We start from the raw sequence: 18261 nt of genomic DNA, 5'->3' as shown, positions 1-18261 counted from the left end.
CAGAGGTTGCGACTCAATTCCTCTCTCGTGTGGAGGGGCTGCTGGAATATTTATGTGGCCAAGGTCCGGCCCAAGAGAAACGCACCGCCCGCTAAAGAGCGCCATTCACACCCGAACCTGGACCCTTTTGTTGAACGTGCAAAACACGAAGGGTGTGAGGTGCTCCCATAGACTGGACTATGGTTAGGGTCCCAGAAGATGTTTTAAAAGGACATTCTCAGGGTTTTTCCGGCCGGCACAAGAGGCGCAAATCCCAATGTAGCACGCATGGAAGGCTACAGCGAACTACATGACCCAACATGCAGCACTTTAAAGAACAGCTGAAATGCGGTACCCAACAAGGGGTTAAAAAACGGAAGCACCGGTATACTGATGGTCGTGTGGGTGAGCTGTTACAACCTGAACCTGCGGCGCCTCCTCCCTGACGAAGCTCACAGTGGTGAGCGAAATGCATTAGAGCCAAACAAGAAAATGCCGCTTTTGAAAAGAAAAATAAATACATTTTTTAACCGGACAGAGGTTGCGACTCAATTCCTCTCTCGTGTGGAGGGGCTGCTGGAATATTTATGTGGCCAAGGTCCGGCCCAAGAGAAACGCACCGCCCGCTAAAGAGCGCCATTCACACCCGAACCTGGACCCTTTTGTTGAACGTGCAAAACACGAAGGGTGTGAGGTGCTCCCATAGACTGGACTATGGTTAGGGTCCCAGAAGATGTTTTAAAAGGACATTCTCAGGGTTTTTCCGGCCGGCACAAGAGGCGCAAATCCCAATGTAGCACGCATGGAAGGCTACAGCGAACTACATGACCCAACATGCAGCACTTTAAAGAACAGCTGAAATGCGGTACCCAACAAGGGGTTAAAAAACTGAAGCACCGGTATACTGATGGTCGTGTGGGTGAGCTGTTACAACCTGAACCTGCGGCGCCTCCTCTCTGACGAAGCTCACAGTGGTGAGCGAAATGCATTAGAGCCAAACAAGAAAATGCTGCTTTTGAAAAGAAAAATAAATACATTTTTAAACCGGACAGAGGTTGCGACTCAATTCCTCTCTCGTGTGGATGGGCTGCTGGAATATTTATGTGGCCAAGGTCCGGCCCAAGAGAAACGCACCGCCCGCTAAAGAGCGCCATTCACACCCGAACCTGGACCCTTTTGTTGAACGTGCAAAACACGAAGGGTGTGAGGTGCTCCCATAGACTGGACTATGGTTAGGGTCCCAGAAGATGTTTTAAAAGGACATTCTCAGGGTTTTTCCGGCCGGCACAAGAGGCGCAAATCCCAATGTAGCACGCATGGAAGGCTACAGCGAACTACATGACCCAACATGCAGCACTTTAAAGAACAGCTGAAATGCGGTACCCAACAAGGGGTTAAAAAACGGAAACACCGGTATACTGATGGTCGTGTGGGTGAGCTGTTACAACCTGAACCTGCGGCGCCTCCTCTCTGACGAAGCTCACAGTGGTGAGCGAAATGCATTAGAGCCAAACAAGAAAATGCCGCTTTTGAAAAGAAAAATAAATACATTTTTAAACCGGACAGAGGTTGCGACTCAATTCCTCTCTCGTGTGGAGGGGCTGCTGGAATATATATATATATATATATATATATATATATATATATATATATATATCCTGAACTCCGTTCCTTACGAGCACCCGCAGTTCCCTCTGCTGGCAAGTAAACACCGGACACGGACCTCGAGGTTCTTCACAATTTATTAAGCAGAAAGAGTCACAGACGTTTCGGCTCAGCGGAGCCTTGATCACATGACAGCGTTTAAATCGTAAGATACACCTTTTAAAGTGCTAGTGAGTGATTGAACTGAATTCACCTGTGCATAATAGTGACTAGACATAAAAGACATACTCAGTCGGGCACATAGTACTTTTGATTCGGTATTAAAAGAATGGCATGTAAAATACATTCATATATTATTTACCAAGTCAAATATATTTTCCATCAGAATTAATCAGGCAAAATTCATTATTTGGACAATTAATGTAAAATACCATCAGTAGAAAAAACGGGTAAACAAATTAAGAGAGCCTTCTTTTCAGACACATTTGTCAAATGCCTACCACTTGATTATATATATCCGCAACATAAAATCTGGACCTACTAAGTGCAAAAAACGCTATAAAGTGCTAAGTGCCTACATTCAAATGTGCAAATTCATGCTGAAGTGCATCATCCTAATAAATGTGCAAATCTTGCAAAGATGTGCAAATATGCAATTTTTACAGAACTGTGCAAATATACAATTATTTACATTTCATAGGCCCGATTAGGGAATATTTAAAGCTTCTAATCAGATTTCATCCGATACAGAGAGTGGTAGGGACTTCATGAAGGTTCTTCCCCGTCTACTGTCTCAAATATAGTCAAAGATATTATTAAGCCACAATATGTGTGATGGATTCCTAATTCACATCCCAGAATAAAGTAATATACGTATAATACGAAATTCTCTACCTTATTTGTGTGCCACTATTAGTATGTCTAAAAGTTAAAGTGCAAAGGAGTGAGTAAAAACTAACAAGGTCATAAGTACCCAAAATAAATCCAACCCTAAATAATATAAACAATAACAAATCCATTGTTAGGTTCCCTCTGGTATATTTCATCGTAATGGTTCCTAACATGGTTAAAATTGTGCACAGTGAAAAAAACTTGTTTAAAATAACTGGATAATATTTTTCTTATAGCAGCAGTTCCTATAATACTTATTGGTATACGCTTGCAGCCCCCACGGGGTCTGTCACAACAGCCACCCAGCCGGGTGACCGCTCTGGACATTGCCCACATGGGGGAGAGCATACCACAAAAATTATTTTAATCTGATTTTAGAGCAAACAAGTGTGGAGGTCCTCTGTCACATTTAACCCAAAAGGCACCTTAGAATTGAGCAGAAGAATGTATTTTGTTTCAAGCTTTCTGAGCCTAGTTTCCCTGTCTCCACCACGTTTGTTATTGATGACAGAGTCGATAACCCAATATTTAAGACCCTTATTATTGCTTTGATGGTGGTCTCTAAAATGACGCGCCACTGGGTATGTACTGTCCTCATTTGTTATTGCCCGCAAATGTTGCAATATACGTTTGTGGACAGCATTCCTCGTACTGCCCACGTATTGTAGTCCACATGGGCAGCATAGGACGTAAATGGCGAATTCTGTCTTGCATGTTAAGACTTGGGTTATCTCATGATTTCTCCCAGCAAATCCATCCTTGTAAGTTTTCTTGTTGATACCATGGGTACAGGCTTTGCAAACCTTACAATTGTAGAAACCTTTGTTTTTTTGCCACCACTCTGTTCTAATAAAAGGGTCCGGATTAGTTTTCACAATGTGATCCCTTAAGGAGGGGGCCCTGCTAAAGGTTAATGATACTTGTTTAGGCAGTGTACTGCCAATCACATTGTCTTTAAGCACTATAGGCCAGTGTTTATTCACTATTCTTCTAATCTGTTGATGTTGTCTAGTGAACCCCGTTATTAGCCTAAAACATTCAGGTTCAACCTTTTCAGGTATGGCTTTGTCCTGTCCCTTGTCTGGCTCCCTATCTACTTTTCTAATCAGGAGCTCCCCTCTACTCATATTCATGGATTTCTGGATGGCTTGATCGACCACTCTGCTAGAGTAGCCTCTCTCCAAAAACCTACTTCTGCTTTCATTCTGCGCCTGCTCCAGATCTACGGGGTTGCTGCAAATGCGTCTTAAACGCAGCATCTCCCCATAAGGGATACTGGAGATCAAATGTTTGGGGTGGGCACTCGCAGCATGGAGAATGCTATTGCCAGCCGTCTTTTTTCTGAATACCCTTGATTCCAAATGACTGCCCTTGATGTACAATTCGGTATCTAGAAATGTGACTTTTTCTTGGCTCAGAGTCGCTGTGAATCTGAGATTCAGGGGATTATCATTTATTGCCTCCAAAAATTTCTGGGCTTCTCCATAGCTGCCTCTCCATATGACAAATAAGTCATCTATGAAGCGGAACCACGCCACTAGATTGTTCCTGATAATATGTTGGTATCCATAGCCGAGGACCAGCTCCTCCCAAGCCCCCATGTGTAAACATGCGTAGCTCGGAGAGAAGCTGGCCCCCATTGCTACTCCCTGCTTCTGACGGTACAATTGTTGGTTAAACAAGAAGACATTGTTACTCAGACAGAAATTCAACATATCTAGCAGCATTTTGGTGTGTTTTTCATTACCTGGTTCCCTTCTAGACAGGTAATAACGTATTGCCTCCAACCCATCGCTATGTGAAATGCTCGTATAGAGCGCTGTAACATCAAGTGCTATCAGCCAATCACCCTCCTGAATTTGTACTTCTTTAATCTTCACTAGAAAGTCCCCTGTATCACGTATATATGACCCCAATTGTTGAACATAACCTTGTAAGAAATAGTCTATATACATCGAGGTATGTTCCAGTAGGCCCCCCCGTGCAGATATTATTGGCCTTCCTGGGGGGTTGATGGTGTCCTTATGTATTTTAGGAACAAAATACAAAATAGGGGTCACAGGGTGATCAATCTTTAGATATTTGAATTCAGTGTCAGTAATGAGTTTGGCTGACTGCCATTTGCAAAGTTTACGATGATATTGGTCTCTAATAGTCAATAACTCTCGATTATTGATTTTCTCATAGCAAAGATGATCATTGAGTTGGCTATATGCTTCTTTGTCATAATTAAGTTTTGTCATGAGGACAACGTTTCCCCCTTTGTCACTATTCCTGATTACCAGATTCTTTTCTTTGTTCAACTTTTCAATCAAAGCCTTATATTGTTGCTGTTGGGCAGAGTATCTGCGTTTTTTACCTCCAATTTGGCTTTGCAATTTCTTCAACTCAGTTACAACATTTTCGTGAAAAATATCTATATTGTCTCTTAGAAGGATAGGGTCAAATGTGGACGGTCCTTTAAATTGGGTAGTGGTTGATGTTCTGTTTCCACTCTCATCAATCCCCTTATTGATTTCCTTTTTACCTGGGTTTTCTCCATATCCTGCTCCTTCAGTTTCCCACAGTTCTCTCAATATCCGAGTTCCTTGCGATACATCGGACTCCGCTAATTCAACTGTTGGATTAATATCAGATATTGTTCCTTCTTTATTTTTCATCGCATAAAACTTGCGTAACTTGAGTTTCCTTACCGCTTTATAAACATTGCAACGTGTGCTGGCATAGTCAAAGTCACATGGGGATGCATATGAAAGGCCAAGTTTAAGTATATTCTCCTCTATTCCTGTGCGTGACAAATCTGTTAGGTTCACAACAGTGCGGTTGGTGGTTTCATTCATTGCTGTTGATGGGCATTGCCTCGCCCGGTTCCACCTCCTCTCTTCTTCTGGGATCCTCTTTTTTGCCATCCTCGCCCTCTGGCGGCGTCTGTAATTTGCCCTGTGTTTTCTTGATTGCCCCTTGTGTGGGACCTCAGGGTGTTCCGTCTGTCCTGGCCTAAAAAAATCATTTCCTGGCCTGGTGTAAGTTTCGGTTGTCCCGCCGCCTGTGCTTGTCTGCGGCGGTCTGCTTCTAAGTCTGAATCAGGATCAGAGCTGATTGCGGCACTTGAAGAGTCACTCATTCTATCGGCTCCCATTGTTGAGGAACTAGTATGGCTCTGGGCATTTTTTGCTTTTGGTTGTTGTTTTGGACCTCCCTTGCGCAACGTTTCGAACTTGCGCGCAAAAGTAAAAATTTGGCCGAGTTCATAGTCATTTCTGTCTCTTTGAAATTTGTATGATTTTCTTGCCACAATTTTTGCCTCCTCCTTCTTTAATCGTTCCTGCATTATTTTGGAGAGTCTGTTTTTTTCTTCATCTTCCCCCAGGCCATCTATTTCCTCCTGTAGATCCGCTATCTCCGTAAGGAGAATGGTTCTGTCTATATCTGCATACTTAATGAGTACCTGTACTTGACGACGCGATGCCTCTAAATTAATCTCTGCCCATTCTTTCATCAGGTCAGGGTTTGGAATGTCATAGGTAGGGGCTGTTAGTATTCTCAATCCCCTTGGGATACGATTCACTTCTATGTAACGCTGCAGTGACTTAGACTCCCACCACTTGGCTTGCTCTTGAAATGACTTTTTTTCCAATTTCTTGAATAATTCTTTGATTTTGGTAGTACTGCTGCCACTAGCCTCAGTGTTGCCCCTCCCATGTATACTATCTGGGATAGGGGTGTCATCGGAGAACGTCGTTGCCGCTAACGTCTCCCATTCCCTTACGCTGTCACCCGACATCTTTCTGCAATATTTAGAAAATGCACCGGTAACGTCTAGAAGTCCGTGTTTAAGTCGACGGTTGTCTAAACTGTTTCACCGGTCTTTAACCTCTCTCCTCTCCCAGCAAGTTCGTTATCACAGTCGAGCTTACTTGATCTCGGCGCCTGTATCTTCGGATCCGCTCACTGCAGTCACAGTTGCAACTCGAGCCCGAGTTGCTTGCAGCCGAAGGTGCCGAAAAATCCTCCGCTCTGTAATCTGGATCAAATTCCGGTTGCTGGGGGTCAAACGCCTTTCTCCTTCCGGAGTATGTATTCTCCTGAACGCCGTCCAGGGGAAAGATTCGTGTATTGGCGTCGACCAATTATTGAGAAGGGTCCCGTGTAAAGCCAGGACGAATCCCACTGGCTATATTTCCTGAACTCCGTTCCTTACGAGCACCCGCAGTTCCCTCTGCTGGCAAGTAAACACCGGACACGGACCTCGAGGTTCTTCACAATTTATTAAGCAGAAAGAGTCACAGACGTTTCGGCTCAGCGGAGCCTTGATCACATGACAGCGTTTAAATCGTAAGATACACCTTTTAAAGTGCTAGTGAGTGATTGAACTGAATTCACCTGTGCATAATAGTGACTAGACATAAAAGACATACTCAGTCGGGCACATAGTACTTTTGATTCGGTATTAAAAGAATGGCATGTAAAATACATTCATATATTATTTACCAAGTCAAATATATTTTCCATCAGAATTAATCAGGCAAAATTCATTATTTGGACAATTAATGTAAAATACCATCAGTAGAAAAAACGGGTAAACAAATTAAGAGAGCCTTCTTTTCAGACACATTTGTCAAATGCCTACCACTTGATTATATATATCCGCAACATAAAATCTGGACCTACTAAGTGCAAAAAACGCTATAAAGTGCTAAGTGCCTACATTCAAATGTGCAAATTCATGCTGAAGTGCATCATCCTAATAAATGTGCAAATCTTGCAAAGATGTGCAAATATGCAATTTTTACAGAACTGTGCAAATATACAATTATTTACATTTCATAGGCCCGATTAGGGAATATTTAAAGCTTCTAATCAGATTTCATCCGATACAGAGAGTGGTAGGGACTTCATGAAGGTTCTTCCCCGTCTACTGTCTCAAATATAGTCAAAGATATTATTAAGCCACAATATGTGTGATGGATTCCTAATTCACATCCCAGAATAAAGTAATATACGTATAATACGAAATTCTCTACCTTATTTGTGTGCCACTATTAGTATGTCTAAAAGTTAAAGTGCAAAGGAGTGAGTAAAAACTAACAAGGTCATAAGTACCCAAAATAAATCCAACCCTAAATAATATAAACAATAACAAATCCATTGTTAGGTTCCCTCTGGTATATTTCATCGTAATGGTTCCTAACATGGTTAAAATTGTGCACAGTGAAAAAAACTTGTTTAAAATAACTGGATAATATTTTTCTTATAGCAGCAGTTCCTATAATACTTATTGGTATACGCTTGCAGCCCCCACGGGGTCTGTCACAACAGCCACCCAGCCGGGTGACCGCTCTGGACATTGCCCACATGGGGGAGAGCATACCACAAAAATTATTTTAATCTGATTTTAGAGCAAACAAGTGTGGAGGTCCTCTGTCACATTTAACCCAAAAGGCACCTTAGAATTGAGCAGAAGAATGTATTTTGTTTCAAGCTTTCTGAGCCTAGTTTCCCTGTCTCCACCACGTTTGTTATTGATGACAGAGTCGATAACCCAATATTTAAGACCCTTATTATTGCTTTGATGGTGGTCTCTAAAATGACGCGCCACTGGGTATGTACTGTCCTCATTTGTTATTGCCCGCAAATGTTGCAATATACGTTTGTGGACAGCATTCCTCGTACTGCCCACGTATTGTAGTCCACATGGGCAGCATAGGACGTAAATGGCGAATTCTGTCTTGCATGTTAAGACTTGGGTTATCTCATGATTTCTCCCAGCAAATCCATCCTTGTAAGTTTTCTTGTTGATACCATGGGTACAGGCTTTGCAAACCTTACAATTGTAGAAACCTTTGTTTTTTTGCCACCACTCTGTTCTAATAAAAGGGTCCGGATTAGTTTTCACAATGTGATCCCTTAAGGAGGGGGCCCTGCTAAAGGTTAATGATACTTGTTTAGGCAGTGTACTGCCAATCACATTGTCTTTAAGCACTATAGGCCAGTGTTTATTCACTATTCTTCTAATCTGTTGATGTTGTCTAGTGAACCCCGTTATTAGCCTAAAACATTCAGGTTCAACCTTTTCAGGTATGGCTTTGTCCTGTCCCTTGTCTGGCTCCCTATCTACTTTTCTAATCAGGAGCTCCCCTCTACTCATATTCATGGATTTCTGGATGGCTTGATCGACCACTCTGCTAGAGTAGCCTCTCTCCAAAAACCTACTTCTGCTTTCATTCTGCGCCTGCTCCAGATCTACGGGGTTGCTGCAAATGCGTCTTAAACGCAGCATCTCCCCATAAGGGATACTGGAGATCAAATGTTTGGGGTGGGCACTCGCAGCATGGAGAATGCTATTGCCAGCCGTCTTTTTTCTGAATACCCTTGATTCCAAATGACTGCCCTTGATGTACAATTCGGTATCTAGAAATGTGACTTTTTCTTGGCTCAGAGTCGCTGTGAATCTGAGATTCAGGGGATTATCATTTATTGCCTCCAAAAATTTCTGGGCTTCTCCATAGCTGCCTCTCCATATGACAAATAAGTCATCTATGAAGCGGAACCACGCCACTAGATTGTTCCTGATAATATGTTGGTATCCATAGCCGAGGACCAGCTCCTCCCAAGCCCCCATGTGTAAACATGCGTAGCTCGGAGAGAAGCTGGCCCCCATTGCTACTCCCTGCTTCTGACGGTACAATTGTTGGTTAAACAAGAAGACATTGTTACTCAGACAGAAATTCAACATATATAGCAGCATTTTGGTGTGTTTTTCATTACCTGGTTCCCTTCTAGACAGGTAATAACGTATTGCCTCCAACCCATCGCTATGTGAAATGCTCGTATAGAGCGCTGTAACATCAAGTGCTATCAGCCAATCACCCTCCTGAATTTGTACTTCTTTAATCTTCACTAGAAAGTCCCCTGTATCACGTATATATGACCCCAATTGTTGAACATAACCTTGTAAGAAATAGTCTATATACATCGAGGTATGTTCCAGTAGGCCCCCCCGTGCAGATATTATTGGCCTTCCTGGGGGGTTGATGGTGTCCTTATGTATTTTAGGAACAAAATACAAAATAGGGGTCACAGGGTGATCAATCTTTAGATATTTGAATTCAGTGTCAGTAATGAGTTTGGCTGACTGCCATTTGCAAAGTTTACGATGATATTGGTCTCTAATAGTCAATAACTCTCGATTATTGATTTTCTCATAGCAAAGATGATCATTGAGTTGGCTATATGCTTCTTTGTCATAATTAAGTTTTGTCATGAGGACAACGTTTCCCCCTTTGTCACTATTCCTGATTACCAGATTCTTTTCTTTGTTCAACTTTTCAATCAAAGCCTTATATTGTTGCTGTTGGGCAGAGTATCTGCGTTTTTTACCTCCAATTTGGCTTTGCAATTTCTTCAACTCAGTTACAACATTTTCGTGAAAAATATCTATATTGTCTCTTAGAAGGATAGGGTCAAATGTGGACGGTCCTTTAAATTGGGTAGTGGTTGATGTTCTGTTTCCACTCTCATCAATCCCCTTATTGATTTCCTTTTTACCTGGGTTTTCTCCATATCCTGCTCCTTCAGTTTCCCACAGTTCTCTCAATATCCGAGTTCCTTGCGATACATCGGACTCCGCTAATTCAACTGTTGGATTAATATCAGATATTGTTCCTTCTTTATTTTTCATCGCATAAAACTTGCGTAACTTGAGTTTCCTTACCGCTTTATAAACATTGCAACGTGTGCTGGCATAGTCAAAGTCACATGGGGATGCATATGAAAGGCCAAGTTTAAGTATATTCTCCTCTATTCCTGTGAGTGACAAATCTGTTAGGTTCACAACAGTGCGGTTGGTGGTTTCATTCATTGCTGTTGATGGGCATTGCCTCGCCCGGTTCCACCTCCTCTCTTCTTCTGGGATCCTCTTTTTTGCCATCCTCGCCCTCTGGCGGCGTCTGTAATTTGCCCTGTGTTTTCTTGATTGCCCCTTGTGTGGGACCTCAGGGTGTTCCGTCTGTCCTGGCCTAAAAAAATCATTTCCTGGCCTGGTGTAAGTTTCGGTTGTCCCGCCGCCTGTGCTTGTCTGCGGCGGTCTGCTTCTAAGTCTGAATCAGGATCAGAGCTGATTGCGGCACTTGAAGAGTCACTCATTCTATCGGCTCCCATTGTTGAGGAACTAGTATGGCTCTGGGCATTTTTTGCTTTTGGTTGTTGTTTTGGACCTCCCTTGCGCAACGTTTCGAACTTGCGCGCAAAAGTAAAAATTTGGCCGAGTTCATAGTCATTTCTGTCTCTTTGAAATTTGTATGATTTTCTTGCCACAATTTTTGCCTCCTCCTTCTTTAATCGTTCCTGCATTATTTTGGAGAGTCTGTTTTTTTCTTCATCTTCCCCCAGGCCATCTATTTCCTCCTGTAGATCCGCTATCTCCGTAAGGAGAATGGTTCTGTCTATATCTGCATACTTAATGAGTACCTGTACTTGACGACGCGATGCCTCTAAATTAATCTCTGCCCATTCTTTCATCAGGTCAGGGTTTGGAATGTCATAGGTAGGGGCTGTTAGTATTCTCAATCCCCTTGGGATACGATTCACTTCTATGTAACGCTGCAGTGACTTAGACTCCCACCACTTGGCTTGCTCTTGAAATGACTTTTTTTCCAATTTCTTGAATAATTCTTTGATTTTGGTAGTACTGCTGCCACTAGCCTCAGTGTTGCCCCTCCCATGTATACTATCTGGGATAGGGGTGTCATCGGAGAACGTCGTTGCCGCTAACGTCTCCCGTTCCCTTACGCTGTCACCCGACATCTTTCTGCAATATTTAGAAAATGCACCGGTAACGTCTAGAAGTCCGTGTTTAAGTCGACGGTTGTCTAAACTGTTTCACCGGTCTTTAACCTCTCTCCTCTCCCAGCAAGTTCGTTATCACAGTCGAGCTTACTTGATCTCGGCGCCTGTATCTTCGGATCCGCTCACTGCAGTCACAGTTGCAACTCGAGCCCGAGTTGCTTGCAGCCGAAGGTGCCGAAAAATCCTCCGCTCTGTAATCTGGATCAAATTCCGGTTGCTGGGGGTCAAACGCCTTTCTCCTTCCGGAGTATGTATTCTCCTGAACGCCGTCCAGGGGAAAGATTCGTGTATTGGCGTCGACCAATTATTGAGAAGGGTCCCGTGTAAAGCCAGGACGAATCCCACTGGCTATATTTCCTGAACTCCGTTCCTTACGAGCACCCGCAGTTCCCTCTGCTGGCAAGTAAACACCGGACACGGACCTCGAGGTTCTTCACAATTTATTAAGCAGAAAGAGTCACAGACGTTTCGGCTCAGCGGAGCCTTGATCACATGACAGCGTTTAAATCGTAAGATACACCTTTTAAAGTGCTAGTGAGTGATTGAACTGAATTCACCTGTGCATAATAGTGACTAGACATAAAAGACATACTCAGTCGGGCACATAGTACTTTTGATTCGGTATTAAAAGAATGGCATGTAAAATACATTCATATATTATTTACCAAGTCAAATATATTTTCCATCAGAATTAATCAGGCAAAATTCATTATTTGGACAATAGCTGAAATGCGGTACCCAACAAGGGGTTAAAAAACGGAAGCACCGGTATACTGATGGTCGTGTGGGTGAGCTGTTACAACCTGAACCTGCGGCGCCTCCTCTCTGACGAAGCTCACAGTGGTGAGCGAAATGCATTAGAGCCAAACAAGAAAATGCCGCTTTTGAAAAGAAAAATAAATACATTTTTAAACCGGACAGAGGTTGCGACTCAATTCCTCTCTCGTGTGGAGGGGCTGCTGGAATATATATATATATATATATATATATATATATATATATATATATATATATATATATATATATATATATATATATTCCGAATATTGTCGCTTTGGCAAAAAAAGAAGCAGTTCGCCAACAGTGTCCAGCAACAAAGAGTCGACCCAGAAGTGCTGGTGCAAAAGGTGGTTTAATTACGTGAAGCCAGCGCTGCCGCCATGACGCGTTTCGCCTCCAGGGAGGCTTGATCACATATATATATATATATATGCAGCAGCTGCAGTCTCCCAGAACCGCCACCATGACGACAGAGAAACCACGCTAATCCAACGTTTTTTTCAGGCACAGGTATTTAATTTAGACGACTTACCAGATCTGACGCGTTTCGGGCATCCGCCCTTGGTCACAGATAGTCAGTAAGTGGAATGGTCAACATTTAAATAGTAGCTGTTCCAATGTTTTTTTCACATACATTTTTTTCTATCACCACGTGAGCATGAAAAGAGAAGACATACTACTCAGTATAACACATATAGAGTATGTTCTCCCACTAGTTTGTAAACATTACGCAAATTAGTGTTGCTAAAAGACTGGATAAAAAACAAATAACATTTAGAATCCACAGTGACATATATATATATATATACATTTTTTTTTCACTGAAAAAAACCAAAGGTACCTGGGACGACATAGTTAGGAAATTACATTTAGAACACCTTAGGAATTCTCTATAAAAAAACTAAACATTACAGGGATGTTATGGTTAGGTTCACATTTTGCAAGCACAAAACTATAAAATTCAGCATTCAGAGTTATCTCAAGTAACTTTAACTTATGTCCTAATGTGACTATAACACAACTTTCTCATGAATAATTTTGCTGAAAATGTTGTAGTGATATCAATGATGTAATAGAAAATGTCATGAGTGATGTATTATGTGAGGAATTAGCAGTGCATGGCGAGGGTGCGAGATATAGTTACTTTATATTTGGGCACGAGTTATAGTTATAGTTACCCGAGATAACTAAGTATAACTGCTGAATTTGTATGGCTATTGTGTGTAAAATGTGAACCCTACTATAATGTCCCTATAACCTGTTAACGGTGTTAACAAGAAAATGCAATGCCATATGAATTTCTAAAAGAACAGGGTTTTAGAATAAAATGTATTGTTTATTTTTATAATGTTCGTAAAATGTATATGTAATAATTCATTGAAAGTAATTTTGTATATATGTATGTTCTTTGTATCCCTGTGGAAGTCCGTGAGGACGAAACGCGTTGGCTATGGTTTTTACCTTGTCTCAAAAACGAAGTCTTCATTAAAGGATTTAAAGAACAACCCTGCTGAATTGCCATTTTATTTTGATATTTTATCTGTGAATGAATGTTTAAACTATACTAAGGATCACTTTTGTAAAACCTTTGTCAATCAATTTACAAATCTAAGTTAAGTGTGCTGGACCACTGTGTTGTTTTGGAATTAGGAGATTTTGTGTATCTCGGGAAACTTAGGGGTTTTGATTCTCTGGTCCTTAGCACCTTGTGCATTTAGATACAAACTACTCTACTAAAGATAGATGCAATCTTTCTTGCCTCGTTTCAATTTGCCTTGTAACCATTGATTTTTTATTACATTTGTAAGGTTTTTTAAATGTTATTTCCGAACTATAACGTAATCTTTGGATTTTTGTGTGAATTTCTGTGTTTTTTGTAACGTAAAGTAATATTTAATTACCTTAGATTAATCCATCCTCCGCCTGCAGCCAGGCTCTGTGGCCAAACCCCCAAAGGCAGTCAACCCAGGTGGGGGCATGCAGGCCACCTCCCCTAGCCGATTACACTGCAGGGATCCAATTCCCTGTGGCTTGCAATCTTTTTTTTTATGGGAGGGGTTGCATGGCTTCCTACCCCAGGCCACATTTGGCCCAGGGGACCACATCCCCCAGGGATCTCCCAGTAAATGGTTTCTGTACTGAATCCCACCCACTTTTATTTAAAAGGGGAGGGTGGCATGCTGATCCCCCTCCCTGTACGAAATGGTCTCCCAATCTCCCAGAGGCCGACCTTTTTCTTAAGATGGAGCAGGGCATGCAGCCCCCTCCGTGGGACAATATTGCCCAGGGTACCTCATCCCCCAGATCCTGGCCTATATGTAGAGTGGAGGGGGTCACTTAACCTGCAGGCCTACATTAGCCCCGAGGACCCCATCCCAGGGACCCCTCTTCTAAATGGTGGCACCATCTACCTTTTTACTGGAGGCAGTGGAGGAAGCCCGTGTGGCTCCAGCCGGCTTCCGCACACAGGGAGCAGCTAATAAGCTGCTCTCTGTGGAAGAGAGCAATTCTTGAATCTGATTCACTGCCCGAACTGATGAAAAGTCTGCTCATAGCGGGCTGGAGCAGTTTTTCAGGCACTCTTCCACTGGGAGCGGACTTACTGTTTGTTCTCGCTTGGCAAGAGCTTTATATTGCTCCTGCCAAGCGAAATCAAACAGAGGTTTCACTGCCTGTACTAGTGTGGGCAGTCAAACCTCTATTTCCTGGTGAGGGGTGAGGGTTGGCACCCCAGGAACTAGCAGGAGTCCTGCCCTGGGGGACGGGGTGCCCAGGGCCATTAGTGCCTACAGGAGGGGGCCATGTTGAACGCCCCCCCTTTCCCTATGTGTGAATGGCCATGCCCGTGGGTGGTGGTTCGTGCGGCCAAATTCAGCCCGGGAGGGAGGCACCCCCATCTCGTATTAGTTAAGGGCCAGGCCCGAGTTGGGGGTGGAGGTCTCTTGGGCCAAAATTGGCCTGGGAGGAGGGCTACACACACCCTTACTCTCCCGGCTATAATTATGAACCCACCCTCCCCCCTAGTCTGCTCACCTGGGGGCATAAAGAACACAAGCACAAGCTTGCTTCTTTTTTTTATTTTACTCACAGATCCTATGCAAATTTGTGGAAAAAAACGTTTTTGTTTTTTTTAAAGTAATTTTGGCCACTGGGAGGGCCCATTTGGGACCCCACCACCAGGCCTAGGGGGTCAGGTTATTCATATCCTGCCCCTTTTGCGGGGTTTAGCTTTTTTGGGGGCACTCTGACTCAGCCCTTAATCAATCCTAAGATAACTGCCAACACTTCCTGGTTAAAGTGTTGGCAGCCAAACAGATCTCACCATGAGATCTATCGAATTCGCAGATGATACGCACCCCTAGGTATACAAATTTCTTTTTTAACTCCAAAACTACTGAAAGGATGTACAACAAATTACAAAAAGAGCTCTTTCTGGACTAAGAGCTAGCTTTGTGCCAAATTGGTGTCATTCTGTTCAACGTTTTGGGTTGCAGTCGTGTCTAAAATCCTTATGGGGAACTGCATGGAGAATATGTATTTTGGGAACCCCCTTTTTCTTGACCACAACTTAATGAATCACCCCAAAACTTTAACAACAGTAGCTGAAGTGTGTGGCAAACTAGTTTTGAAAATGTCATGAACATCCATCAAATGGTGCTAAAGTTATTAGCAAAACAAAAAACGATTTTCCAAAGGAAACTAGATGCTAACGATAGATGGATAGATAGATAGATAGATAGATAGATAGATAGATAGATAGATAGATAGATAGATAGATAGATAGATAGATAGATAGATAGATAGATAGATAGATAGATCTCCCTCCCAAAAGGAAGTCATCTATTTTAGAGCAGAATAAACTCACAAATAGAAGAGTGGAGAAAATGAGTAAGAAATGAAGCAAAGGAGACGTGCCAGTACCCAGATCAGTTTGAATACTAATTTAACCAGAGAATTTTTTTTTTAATGCAATTTGCTTCATTTTTGCACAAACCCTTCTGTTCTCCAAAACCTCCCGGCTTCTCCAGACCTCTGGCTTTTGAGTTGCCTTTTAATCCCAAGGGAGTCAGTGAATTATGCATCCACTGTCGGGCCGTGTTTGACCCCATAGTCGCAGGTGTGGGCCCCTTTGGTTCTACTTGGCTTTCCCTCTCCAGAGGTCTGTAAAACCTTTGAGTTGGGTAGCAACTTACACTCGTTGTTCAGTGCTAAGATACCCACCGGTGAATGAATGTAAGCTTTAAATATACACATAGGAAACCCTTCTCCTTGAACACCTTTATTATCAGGGTGTTCCCACATTGCAAATGCACATACTTTTGCTTCAACAGAAGTACATTTATAAGTTTTTCTATGATAGGAATTACTTGTTGGGAGTATATGAATGGGCATAAAACATACATAATGGTGTTTATTTACGTTTGCAGGCAGGGTCATGCTGGAACATCCAGAACCTGCCTTTAACCCTACATTTTTTTATTTAGAAGTTCCACTATGTTGCAGAAAGTTCACATTCACAAATGCTACTTCGATTAGTAAAGTTGTGCCAATCCTGATCCTTTGAATTAGGATTTTAATTCCACCCTCGCAAGATAAATATGCCAATACTGAACTGGTCTTTAGGAATTCTATCATTTCAGAAAACACAATTTGTGTATGCATGTCTTTCGAACATAATTTTCCACCATACATAATTGTTTCTAGAAGGTATTTTCCAAAACTTCTTTTGCTAGATACGATGTTAAAACCCTCTATCCTGCTAGGCAGTTCTTGCTCATATGTTGCATCTTTTTTTTCAGTGCTGGGATCGGAAGAACTGGCTGTTTCATCGCTACTTCGATTGGCTGCCGTCAGTTAAGGGAGGAGGGAGTCGTAGATGCACTAAACATTGTTTGCCAGCTACGAGTAGACAGGTGGGTTTAGTTTAAACTGTAAATCGAATAGGGTTTGAACACTTACGTATAAAACTCATTTGATCTCGTCATGTCATTACACATATATTCCTAAATAAATTCACGTTTGATATCTTTAAGAGATTGGAACCCTTAGTCGTATTTTGGTCAGTCAGGATAGATAGAACATTATGGTTGAACTTCCGGGTCATCAGTGAAATGGTTTATTAATGCAGATATTTTACATTCCAAAGACATTTACGGGTGTTTACTAGACATCTTTAAAACAGGTCGCCTGTGCACCTTAATAACGAATTTAGAGTGGCACTTTAAATGAGGCTGAATCTCCTCTGTCAACAAGCATTGGCATAGCCAATAGGTCTCGCCTTTGGGACCGTATAAGTGTTTAGCCATGCAACAGTCAATGTTGTTGCAGTAAAGATATTGTGCTGCCTAACTAAATACTTATACGGTCCCAAAGGCGAGACCTATTGGCTATGCCAATGCTTGTTAGTTCTTGAGCTGTAGTTGTAAACATGTCATTTTATCAGGTAGTTGGTTCCATTTGATTATAAGGTAATTCCCCCTCTACGGCAGCAGAGCTGATTGGCACCTTCGTGTAGGCCACATTTGACCTCCATGGCAAGATAGGGCACTAGTCCTGGGGCACCATCTTGTGGTGAATCCAAATTGTAGTGAAAAGCCAAAGAATGACCTTTTCGTATTTGTGCTTCAACAGGCCAAATAGTATTTTGCCTATAGCAAAGAATCCCCACCCCCACTGCCAATAGAAATGTTTATTTTGCCCCACCTTGCCTCTCTCACCCTCCTGTCTAGCCGATCAGATGCTCAAGTTTGGTGATCCATTATGCTGCTTGCCTGTTGTGGTATCTACTCCATATTTATAAGGAATCTTCTTCATTCCCTTATTCCTCCTGCCTTGTTCTCTCCGCTACGGGCTTTCAGGTGGCCTCTGAATGTATTATATGCCTTATAAGGGACCATCATAAGGTAACATACCACTGGTGTTTTGGATTTCCGAGCTGGTCACCAGGCCCGGTTCCAGAGCTGGCTTTCAGTAGTGGTTTGTTATCTCAGGCATATTAGGCCTGCGGGGCACACATTGTAAATGGACAATCCTGGGTACCAGGAAATAAAATGTCTGTTTCTCTCTGTGTGCTATCTTCGGCAGCTGATGTTGTCAGCGGCCACTTTTTGAGCTGAAATCTCATTACCCTGCCACTCTCCGCTGCTGTAATTGGTGATG

General features: G+C 42.4%; 1 protein-coding gene across 3 annotated transcripts in view; it reads left to right on the top strand.

Moving 5' to 3' along the window:
- PTPRR (protein tyrosine phosphatase receptor type R) overlaps nucleotides 1-18261 on the top strand; it is a 962385-nt gene that overhangs the window by 875661 nt on the left and 68463 nt on the right. For all 3 annotated transcript variants that reach the window (XM_078673920.1, XM_078673919.1, XM_078673921.1), the window contains one exon: nucleotides 16902-17015. In XM_078673920.1, coding sequence (XP_078530046.1) covers nucleotides 16902-17015 — 114 coding nt within the window. The remainder of the gene's footprint in view (nucleotides 1-16901; nucleotides 17016-18261) is intronic.

The sequence above is a fragment of the Lissotriton helveticus genome, chromosome 1_1 (assembly GCF_964261635.1).
Source record: "Lissotriton helveticus chromosome 1_1, aLisHel1.1, whole genome shotgun sequence".
NCBI lineage: Eukaryota > Metazoa > Chordata > Amphibia > Caudata > Salamandridae > Lissotriton > Lissotriton helveticus.
The sequence above is the reverse complement of the archived record's forward strand: the minus strand, read 5'-3'. Positions and strand labels throughout refer to the sequence as shown.